Genomic DNA, 12,169 nt, shown 5'->3' on the forward strand with positions numbered 1-12,169 from the left:
CAGCCTTACTGTAGTTATCTAAAGATTTCAGATCGGCTGTTTACTGATTAAATTTTTTTGTTGGAGGGTTACATGTCCTTTAAAATGGCTCATAACAAACAGACACACTAAAGGAGTCATCTCTAAATAAGTAGGTGTAGTATTCCCGCTCAATACAGTATGGGGGGGGGCATATTATTTGAAAAGCTTCCCTTCCCTTTAAAGACACAGTTGTGGTATTCAAATTAAGATGCAGTTTGGCAATCAGACTAAGAGGCATAAATGTCATATCAGCATTTCTTTACTGAAAACAAGAACAGTGCAATTTAACAAAAACAAACATTCAAAAATAAATAAATATTTTGACGGAATGCAGAGAACAGGTAATCTGCAGAAAAATACAAAACCTATTCTTAGAGATTTGCCTGGAACATACTGAAGTGGCAGGTAACTATGTACAATGCAATTGGCTTAATCAACCTCTTCCATTCGAGAAGAGTCTCCATCTCCTTCGAGCGGAGGCATCTCTTCAGTTGCTGGTGCTGACAAGTCTTCAGTAGCATCATCATCTTCATCAATTCCTGAGTTAAAAAATAAATGAATAAAAAACACACAATTATGAACAGACCATAAGCCATTTCCTTCCCTCATCCACCCTCCCCAAATATGAGACAATGTCAAATGGTACATACCAAGACCAAGTCTGATCATTCTGTAGATGCGGTTTGAATGTGTCTGAGGGTCTTCTAGACTGAAGCCTGATGAAAGTAGTGCAGTTTCAAAGAGAAGAATGACCAGATCCTTTACAGACTTGTCATTTTTATCAGCATCAGCCTTTTGTCTTAGTGTTTCAATTATGGAATGATCAGGGTTAATTTCCAGTTGTTTCTTTGCAGCCATATAGCCCATAGTAGAGTTGTCCCTCAGTGCCTGGGCCTTCATTATTCTCTCCATGTTCGCTGTCCAGCCATATGTGCTTGTTACAATACAGCAAGGTGAAGTCACAAGTCTGTTGGACACTACAACCTGTAACAGAACACTTTTTTTAGGACTTGGCACAGAATATCAGGGCACCCAATTTGGCGTAATGCAGCAAGTTACTAGTTGCTATATACCTTCTCTACTTTTTTTTCCAAAATGTCCTTCATTATCTTGCATAAGTTCTCAAACTTGGACTTTTTCTCCTCCTGTCTCTTTTTCTCTTCCTCGTCCTCTGGAAGTTCTAATCCTTCCTTAGTAACAGACACCAAGGTTTTCCCTTCAAATTCTTTCAGTTGTTGGACACAGTACTCATCAATTGGCTCGATCATGTAAATTACTTCCAGCCCATGCTTTCGAAGTCTTTCCACAAATGCAGAGTGAGCCACCTGTTCTTTTGTTTCACCTTAAGCAGAGACAAAAGGTTCTATATAGACTAGGTGTACATATACTTTGAAATACATATTTAAGGTCATGAAAAACTAAAAAAAACTCTGAGCTTATTCTTGCTTGGGCTGCTGGCCACATTCGATTTTTAACAGATGTTCTTGTCCCGTGTCCCCACTTTGGGAAGCAACTATCCAATAGCTTCTTCACAACAGATGTAGAGGATTTGAACAAACAGTGACATTTAACCATAATTTTATAAATAGTACCATTTAGCAAATAAGGTTTTGTGGATGTTCAACACTTGACAAAACTTATTGAGTGGAATAGATTTTACTTGCAGTGATGTTAATGTTATACTACGGCAAGTCATTTTCAGTAGATTTGTCACTCACATTAGAAAAAAAAAAAATAACCAAGGCAACCAATCCCCCCCCCGTATGCCATCACTTTTAAACCATAGTATAAAAGGAGGATATAAAAGCTGGATAACAAACAAGTGTATTCTCTTGTCATGAATAGTCATTTATTCTACAATATGGTTACTGAGAATATGAAGTTTTCTGGTACAGTCATTATCAAGATCAAACAAAGTTGTCTCAACTGAACATCAACATAGTAAAAATTCAAACCCGAGCTTCCCTCATATTGCTCACCTGTAATGTAATAGATATGTTTCTGGTTTTCCTTCATTCTCGTGCAATAATCTTTAAGTGATACCATTTCACCCCCCGAAGCTGATGTGTGGTATCGCAGCAATTCCGAGAGCTTGTTGCGGTTTTGAGAGTCTTCGTGGATACCAAGCTGTAGAAGAGATCAGACTGTTAAATAAGAGACAGAACTAACCATCCATTTGTAACTATGACTATTTAAAATTCAACCATACAAGTGACTAGTAGGTAAACTGGGGCAGGGCAAGACAACCTTTGTAACTAAAAGAATTCAGAGACAACTTTTAAAATAGTCACTGGTTGCCAAGTTCCAAATGACCTCTGGTAGCAACACTAGCACAATATCAGTTGGGATTTTTCTTCTTTTTATGACCAAACAAGCCTAAATATCACCCAACACAGTACAGACAGTACTTAGAAGTCATGTAAAGAATGGGCTAATAAATTGTGCTTCACCACATGAATGAGTCTGTATCTGGCAAGGAGTATGAAAAGTGTATGTAATGCAGAGTTTTAACTAGGAAGCATTCCAGTCTGGGCTGTTATTCCTATGACTTGGGCTAGGGAAAACCTCTGTGTTATATGACTTCTTGCACCTTCCCTGACCTTTGCACATAGAGCTTCATACCAAATTAGTTTGCGGATATAAACGTTTTTATAACACAAGGTTTTTATAAAACACACTTTTATAATATACAGTACAACTGAATGTACCAACCTTAATATTCTTTGAGAAATGTTCATAAAACATCTTGTAGTTTTCCTTGTCTTCAGACAGTTCTGTAAAAAGCTCTAAACATTTCTTGACCAAATTCTTTCTAATAACTTTCAGAATTTTGCTTTGCTGTAGCATTTCTCTTGAAATGTTCAGTGGAAGATCTTCAGAGTCAACGACTCCCCTCATGAAATCTGCAGTAAAAAGTATTTCACATTTTCAAAACTTCAGACAAGTTCTTATAAAGTCTGCAAGTAATTCTACTGTGTACATGCCTATTTCTAATGCCTTGAATAGCAAACTATTTGTTTTGTTCTAATATACATGCAATACATGATAACTTCAATAAAATAGTTCTAAAAGCGTATTCGCTAGTTTAGTCTGTGCGGATGGCCCACCCTACTCCATAAACTGCTAAATAGACATTTTGCTCTACTTACTCAGATATTCAGGAATGAGCTCATCACAGTTGTCCATAATGAAGACCCTGCGTACATATAGTTTAATATTGTTTTTCTTCTTTCTGTTCTCAAACAAGTCAAATGGAGCCCTTCTTGGCACAAAGAGCAGAGCCCGAAATTCAAGTTGGCCTTCAACAGAGAAGTGCTGCAAAACAATAAAAAGTTTTTTTTAAAACACTTTATAATGCAGAGGCCCACTAGTGGCTTGCACACATAAGCATAACTGTGCAGTGCTACGTACTTTAACTGCCAAATGGTCTTCCCAGTCATTCGTTAGGCTTTTGTAGAACTCTCCGTACTCTTCATTAGTGATATCATCAGGATTTCTAGTCCAGATGGGTTTAGTTTTGTTCAGTTCTTCTTGGTCAATGTACTTCTCTTTAATTTTCTTCTTCTTTTTCTTGTCTCCTTCCTTCTTATCTTCCTCATCATCAGATCCTACATCCTCAATCTCTGGTTTCTCCTCATCTTTAGGTTCATCTTTCTTTTCCTCCTTTTCTTCCTCTGCCTCGTCATCACTGATTTCTTTATCGCGTTCTTTCTCAACCTAAACAAAAAATGCCCAGATAAAAATCCACTTCTACCGACTCCATTAATGGTGAGCACGGGGAAAATTAAGCTAATGTCACACTAGGCTGTTTCTCCACCTGTGTTTATGAGATGATTCTTATGGTGAAAATGCACAGACAAGCACACAGAGCAGATTTCTTCATGGAAATGTGAAAGTGTGCATCATGGGGATATTGGCATTAGCTATACAGTAAGCAGAACTGCTGAAACTAACACCCAATGCACTGTGAGCTAGCTGAATGATCTGAATGAGTACTGCATTGCAGCTTCTAGGACCATAGTTATATTACGACCCTAAAGTTGTAAATGTTCAAATCAACTGGTTTAGAAAGCTGCTACTTTAAGCAGTTGTGTTTTGTCATTTATGTTAGACATAACATGCACATAAACTGTCTAACTATAGAATGTGGTCATTAATATAGCTGTCCAATGCTTTATAAACTCAAACAGCATAACTACTAATAAAAGGAAGTACTTTAACCAACTGCTACTAGGTTTTACCTACTAAAAAAAACCTAAAACAAAAAACACATGCAAGCACTTGCTTCAACTTACAAAAAGTGTAATAGGGTAGCCAATAAACTGGGAGTGCTTCTTCACAATCTCCTTGATCCTTTTTTCCTCAAAATATTCTGACTGATCCTCCTTGAGATGCAGAATAACCTTTGTGCCACGGCCAAGTGGTTCACCTTATAAGAAAAGAAACAGAATAATGTTAGTAATGAATATTCATTTATAGGTAATGCATCTTTAAAAGTTAATTTTTATTCATTTTACTTTGTAGTCTCATCTACAGTATGCCTCCAAACATGTGCAGAATTTTCTTTAAGTTCATATATACATAAGACAATTTCATGATTTGGTTCCAGGAATAAATGTTAATGTTATTTAACCATAGCTAACATCAGAAAAGTGTTCATGTAGTATGTACAGAATGCAAAGAACTTACTGTTATCCACTCTAACAGTGAAAGATCCTCCAGCAGAAGACTCCCATGCATACTGCTCATCATCAATGTGTTTGGTGATCACTGTGACTTTCTCTGCAACTAGGTAGGCAGAATAGAAACCAACACCAAACTGGCCAATCATGGAGATATCGGCACCAGCCTGCAAAGCCTCCATAAAGGCCTTTGTACCAGACTTGGCAATGGTCCCCAAGTTGTTGATGAGATCAGCTTTGGTCATCCCAATGCCAGTATCAATAATAGTGAGGGATCGGTCCTGCTTGTTAGGGATCAGTTCAATTTTCAGTTCTTTTCCAGAATCAAGTTTGCTTGGGTCAGTCAGACTCTCATATCTGATCTTGTCCAGAGCCTAAATTAAACAAAAAGGTTTAAATATCTGAGCTAAAAGCAGACTAAAGCTCTCTCCCCGATATACCCACCTTGAGGTGGGCATTATCGGGCTGATCCGATCGTCGGCCCTAGGGCCCAATGATCGGATCCTAACGATGGGTAACGGGCGGTCGGATCGCGGGACAGCATCAATGAACCGATGCGGCCGCTATCCGACGGGATTTTTAGTCCCGTCCGATCGACATCTTATTAAGTACATAACATACACAACAACCAGGCATTTTATCACTGCCAAAGCTTTAAAAACATGAAACACATCCTTTGGTAATTAAATTAAAATCAAAGTTAAACTACATAAAGCAAAAACAATTAGAAAACTTAAAACAACTTACATATTAATTGAACCTGGCATACAGCTGTGGAATCGTTTTAATTTTGGATTGTATTTAACAGACAAAGTAGAAACAGAATTGCTTCTGCCATACCCTACTTCATAGAAGCTCTTAAATCTGATTTGATTATTTTTACTGCTTGTATTTAAAGTTATTAGGAGTCTGAACTTTTTTTGGCAACTCAGACTACAGATACCCAAAATTGCTTCTGACTCCATGACTCTGGTAGCTAGCAATTTAACAAGTTACATTTCTCATTTAAATTATATTTAAAAACATACATCAGATGAGTTAGAGATCAGTTCCCTCAAGAAAATCTCTTTATTGGAATAGAATGTGTTTATGATCAGAGACATCAACTGAGCAATCTCAGCCTGGAATGCAAACGTCTCCACATCCTCCTCCATCTGTTGGTCCTGGGTTGCTGTCTGCACTTCGTCTGGCATCTGTAAACACAACATAAAACATTCACGGATTGCAAGGATAGCAAACATTATACAGGTATGGGACCGGTTATGCAGAATGCTTGGGACCTGGGGCTTTCCGGATAGTGGATCTTTCTGTAATTTGGATCTTCATACCTTAAGTCCACCAGGAAATCATGTTAAAACATTAAATAAACCCAATAGGCTGGTTTTGTTTCCAATAAGGATTAATTATATCTTAGTTGGGATCAAGTATAATTTACTGTTTTATTATTAGAGAAAAATATCTAAATTTGGATTATTTGGATAAAATGTAGTGTATGGAAGACAGCCTTTCCAAAGCTTTTGGAGCTTTCTGTATAATGGGTTTCCGGATAATGGATCCCATCACTGTACAAGCATTAGTTTTAAAGGGATCCTGCCATCGGAAAACATGTTTTTTTTTCAAAACGCATCAGTTAATAGTGCTACTCCAGCAAAATTCTGCACTCAAATCCATTTCTCAAAAGAGCAAACAGATTTTTTTATATTCAATTTTGAAATCTGACATGGGGCTAGACATTTTGTCAATTTCCCAGCTGCCCCCAGTCATGTGATTTGTGCCTGCACTTTAGGAGAGAAATGCTTTCTGGCAGGCTGCTGTTTTTCCTTCTCAATGTAACTGAATGTGTCTCAGTGAGACCAGGCAGATGTTATCTTGTGTTAAGATTCTTCTTGCCGAACAACCGATTTTAGCGAAGCCCGACCGATCCTTCGAAATTATCGTGCGGTTAGTGGGATTCGAACGATTGTACATCTTACGATTTTTCGGCCGACAGGAAATTGATCGGCCAGGTTAAAAAATCTTTGTCAGTCCCAGTGCAATCTATCTATGTTTGCAGGGCCAAGAAGGCAGCTCCCCTTTGTTTTCCTGGCAAATTGGTCCTTTTAGTTGATGGTAAATTCGTACGATCGTTCTGAGAAGATCGTGGTCTCACGATCAGGATCTGATCTTTTAAAAATCTCAACATCTATGGCCAGCTTTAGGGAGCTGCTATCTGGTTACCTTCCCATTGTTCTTTTGTTTGGCTGCTGGGGGGGGGAAAGGGAGGGGGGTGATATCACTCCAACTTGCAGTACAGCAGTAAAGAGTGATTGAAATTTATCAGAGCACAAGTCACATGACTTGGGGGAGCTGGGAAATTGACAATATGTCTAGCCCCATGTCAAGATTTCAAAATTGAATATAAAAAAATGTTTGTTTGAGAAATGGATTTCAGTGCAGAATTCTGCTGGAGCAGCACTATTAACTGATTCATTTTGAAAAAAAATTTTTTCCCCATGACAGTATCCCTTTAAATATTCTAGGGAAGAATACATAAAAACTTTTAAAGGGGTTGTTCACCTTCAATGTACAAATCTTATGAAACCACTAACAATGCTCTCAATGTGTTAGAAAAACCATTTTCCATAACAAAAAGTAAAAATGTTTTCCTGGCAAATTGGTCCTTTTAGTTGATGGTAAAACAGTAGCTTGTACTTGATCCCAACTAAGATATAATTAATCCTTATTGGAAGCAAAACCAGCCTATTGGCTTTATTTAGTGTTTATATGATTTTCTAGTACTAAGATCCAAATTACAGAAAGATCTGCTATCCGGAAGACCCCAGGTCGCAAGCATTCTGTATAACAGATGCCATACCTGTACCTTGTACTTGATCCCAACTAAGATATAATTAATCCTTATTGGAAGCAAAACCAGCCTTGAGTTTATTTAATGTTTACATGATTTTCTAGTAGACTTAAGGTATGAAGATCCAAATTATGGAAAGATCCATTATCCAGAAAACTCCAGGTCCCAAGCACCTTGATCCCCCCATCTGCACAGTTGAAGTCTCTGCAGTACACAGCCCACACTCCCCCTCCCTCTCACAAACTGGTAACAGTTTCTCTTTAGTACCTGAATGCTGCTCAAATTCCCCAGCACAGCCCAGCACAGGAAGCAGTGGCAGATTGACATCAGACATAGCCAATAGGAGTTAAGTTAGCTGCCAGTACAATGTGTGATGTCATATAAGGAAGAGGAAGTGAACACTGTAGTGTTTTTGGGGGTCAGTGACCCCCTCCCAGCACAGGGTCTGTGTGGAACTGAAGGATTAGTACAGGGACACTTCTGAGGTGAATATCTTTTGAACTGTACTTTTTCTGTTAACTATTTCTATGGAAAAGTTTGTTCTATTCATGTGAACTGTTAGATTTGTCAATTTGTTACAGAGGTGAACAACCCCTTTAAGGGTTTAGGTCACTACTGATTTATCCATGTGTTCACAAGCCAAGCAAGGATTGTTTTGAAAGTTCTAGGACTGTTTCGCTGCAAGGTCCCCCCTAAATCCCAACCTAGAAACAGCAGAAATAGGCACTGCATCTCATTTGCTGTCTTTCTCAACATAATGAAGTTATACAAAGCTTTAGACATAAAAGCCTGAAATAGCATTACAAAAAAGCCAGTAACATAAAAAATGTTCACCTTAAATATCTACGTTTTTAGCATGGGTCTGCTATTCTAAGTTCAATAGGATTGTAGGGATCACATTTCACAATAGAACATAAGACTATTGGTACAGAGCCATAACAGCTGGTAAATACAAGTCATGTGCTATTTATGAGTTTTCTACACAGTTTGAAAACCCATTTTAAAAAATATTGTGTGGTGCATGTGCTGTTCTTGAACCTGTTAAGCCTTTGACAATAATACAGGTATGGGACCTGTTATCCAGAATGCTCAGGACATGGGGTTTTCCAGATAAAGGATCTTTCTGTAATTTGGATCTTCATACCTTAAGTCTACTAAAAAATATTTAAATATTAGTTAAACCCAATAGGATTGTTTTGCCTGTAATACAGATTAAGGGGCATATTTATCAAGGGTTGGATTTCGAATTGAAAAAACATCGAAATTCGAATTCAAAAAGAACAAGCGAAATTAAGTCAAAGATTTTTTTTTTTTGGTTGAATAGGTCCGTTTTCGATCGAATAGGTCCGTATTCGGCCAAATTCGAATTGTATGATGAATCGAAGGAATAGCGCATTCGATCAAATTCGATTCAAAGTTTTTCCGAAAAAAAAAACTTAGATTTTTCAAAGTCCACCAATTGACTACCAATAGGTTCTAGGAGGTCCCCCATAGGCTAAAACAGCAATTCGGCAGGTTTTATATGGCGAATGGTTGAAGTCGAATTTTTAAAGAGACAGTACATGATAAATTTCAATATTCAAATTTTTTTCATATTCAAATCTAACTTGGATTATTCCCTAGTCGAAGTACACAAAAATAGCTTGAAATTCAATTTTTTTTCATTCGAAATTTCACCTCGACCTTTTATAAATCAGCCCTAAGTATATCTTAGTTAAAAGGGACATTTGAGTACCTAGGAAAAAATGCACTATTCCTTTACAAAAAAAACATTTGTTATTGCAAAGACAAGGGGCACTCTCTACTGCAAAACTGAAGGCACACCTTTAATCAGTCTTTAAAACACAACTTGTCACATAAACAGTTTATTAGGAATCTTGCAGACCTGCCAGGGGGACACTTATGTGGGTGGGCAAATAAATGCTACTGTTAAACAAGGACAATGGCAGGACTGTGCACCTCTAGTGCCTCCTACAGACAAGATGCAGGATATCCATTTTCTAGAAGTTACCATCAGAAATCTCCACCCCTCCCCTTCAGAGTTCAGCTTAAATGAGCAAGGAGAGTAGTATCATCTTACTAACCTGCTGAGTGGAGAATAATTTGGAAAATAAGGAGTTTCCATTCTGCTAATGGGGATTAGGCAGCCCATCCAAAAGCATGGAGAAATATTCTAGCCATCCTGCCTGATAGCATCCCAGTAAGCCCAAACACACAAGGAAAGGGAGACGTTCCAGTAGATAGAAATGTCCAGTGTCCCAAAATCGACCTGTCACATCCCGTGTGTGTGTGTGTGGGGGGGGTTACGTTACTGACCCTTCTATTTACACACAAGAATCGGCGACCCCTTTCCAGACCACTCTGCTCTGCAAGCGAGCCACTAGCACAGGGTTGCCAGGTTGGTGGTTTCCCAGCCAAATTGGGCTACTAATTTAAAGCCCAGTTGGGTTTTGAACGTACAAACTAGTCAAGGTACGGATTTGGGCTACTTGTTGGGCCTTTGGCTGGTTTGTACTTTAGAAAGTTTTTTCTTGCCCTAATGTGTTGAGCCTGCGTCTCCCAATGCATGTTGGGTAATGTCGTTTTTGTTTAACAATTTGCCAACTGCGAAGTTTAATGTAAGACTACTAGGGATGCACCGAATCCACTATTTTGGATTTGGCCGAACCCCCTGAATCCTTTGCAAAAGGATTTGGCCGAATACCAAACCAAATTTGCATATGTAAATTAGGGGTGGGAAAGGGAAAACGTTTTTACTTACGTTTTGTGACAAAATGTCACGCGATTTCCCTCCCCGTCCCTAATTTGCATACACAAATTAGGATGCGGCCGAAACCGAATCCTGTTGAAAAAGGTTGAATTCCGAACCAAATTCTGGATTTGGTGCATCCCTAAAGACTACAATACCCAGCATACAATGGGACAGACTTGTGTAGAGTCGGGAGTTACTAGATTTTGGGCTCTGTACCCCAGTCTCCCGTCACTCTTAAAAGGAGAATTCAACCCTAAACTTAAAAAAAACCCTACCCCCCTACCCTACATAGACCCCCCTCCCCCCAGCTTAAGTGTTACCCAGTGCAAATGCTCCTAATTCTTACTTACCCCTTGGTTGATTCAGGCATCGGAATTCACGGGCGCCATCTTCAGCAATCTTGGTAATGAGATCGGCGCTTCTGTAATTTTTGCGAGTTTTGGCGCATGCGCAGTTGTCGTGAAACAGACAATTGCTCCAACTGCGCGTGTGCCAGCATGCCGTTCTCATTATGAAGACTTCCAAAGCAGCTGAAGAAGGCGCCCGTGAACTCCGATGCCTGAATCTGCACTGAAGGGTAGGTAAAACGTTAGGGGCATATGCCTGGGGTAACAATTACAGAGGGATGGGGGGGGTCTATGTAGGGTAGGGGTTTTTTAAGTTAGGGCTTAAATTCTCATTTAAAGGAAAACTATACCCCCCAAGCAATGTAGGTCTCTATAAAAAAGATATTGCATAAAACAGCTCATATGTAAAATCCTGCTTCATGTAAATAAACCATTTTCATCATAATATACTTTTCTAGTAGCCATTAAGTAAGCATAAATAAAAAAATTATGTTGCTCGAGAATTCATTTTGGGACTACGGTTTTCAGGTGACTTTGCTCAATTTCAGGGCAAAAATCTACTGGCCACCAAAACTATCTAGAGGTCGCCCTATTTTAACAATACTTATTGAAATGATATATTTATTATGGCCTTATGGGGACCCCTATAGCTCTTGGACCCCCTCTGTAGTTCCGTCCCTGGTGATGGACACACTGGAAGTATTACGGTGTAAGTCATCCTTACCTTGAAGGCGTTGATGATTCGCTCTCCCCAGCTGCTAAGCAACGAACCTTCCGCAGACAACTAACAGCAGTAATGTGACTGTGATTGGCGCTTCTCTTCTTTATATATCCCACCACTCCTCCGCTCCAACTACCCAAGCCTTCCAGAAGTGTCTGGAATTTTCTCAGACGTTACCGACCAATGGAACAGCTTCACGGGCGCATGCGTGGAAATCTCCCGAAGCTTTTTATCATCATTTTGCTGCGGGTGCCCGGGCCACGCCTATATGATGTCACTGCATCGGTGGAAAACACTAGAAGCATGGACAGGGATATGCAGCGTGCTATTGTTGTTGCCAGTGGCAACCGAGGAGCATCTGATTCCTTAGAGGCATATTTTTATACTGCTGTCAATTTCTAGTTTATTGATTGTTTGATGGTTCCTGTTCACTCTTCTATAGGTTCTGTTGTAATGACCAAGATATTCCCACTTATTTACATCTAATATCCTTGTTCTAAATTATATGCAAATAAGGCCTTGGTGACTTCTAATAGCCTTATGTTTTACAACAGTAAATTATTCTGTATGTGTTTTTGACCAGGGGATTCCCAGAATGAAGCGTTGATGAGGTGGTGGTCATTATTCTTGTCTTCAAAATCTAGATGAATGTTAGTTTCCTCTAGTCTAGAATAGTCTTCAGTCTGCGCAATGAGTAGTCTGCTTGTGAGGATTTGACACCAGCCCCTGGATTTCTCTACTTTCAAATTGGTCAATGGATGTTGACTATAAAAGAGACTAAAATGACTTCCTTTTGTCACA

The 12,169-nt window shown here is 39.0% G+C and overlaps 1 protein-coding gene across 2 annotated transcripts; it reads right to left on the reverse strand.

The window, feature by feature from the left end:
- Window positions 1-264: 264 nt before the first annotated feature.
- LOC108698781 (heat shock protein HSP 90-alpha) lies at window positions 265-11,532 on the reverse strand. Of its 2 annotated transcripts, XM_018230564.2 has the most exons (11): window positions 11,372-11,532; window positions 5,732-5,896; window positions 4,711-5,077; window positions 4,317-4,450; window positions 3,433-3,738; window positions 3,171-3,336; window positions 2,734-2,924; window positions 2,001-2,148; window positions 1,095-1,363; window positions 672-1,005; window positions 265-560 (listed from the first exon to the last, which is right to left on the reverse strand). In XM_018230564.2, the coding sequence occupies exons 2-11, from the start codon at window positions 5,894-5,896 to the stop codon at window positions 451-453; spliced, it is 2,190 nt and encodes a 729-aa protein (XP_018086053.1). In that variant the 5' UTR covers window positions 11,372-11,532; the 3' UTR covers window positions 265-450. The 2 variants fall into 2 exon arrangements, with proteins under 2 accessions (XP_018086053.1, XP_018086052.1); XM_018230563.2 differs by lacking the exon at window positions 11,372-11,532 and having other exon boundaries at window positions 5,732-5,911.
- Window positions 11,533-12,169: the final 637 nt, after the last annotated feature.

This window comes from Xenopus laevis, chromosome 8L, assembly GCF_017654675.1.
Source record: "Xenopus laevis strain J_2021 chromosome 8L, Xenopus_laevis_v10.1, whole genome shotgun sequence".
NCBI classification, from domain to species: Eukaryota; Metazoa; Chordata; class Amphibia; order Anura; family Pipidae; genus Xenopus; species Xenopus laevis.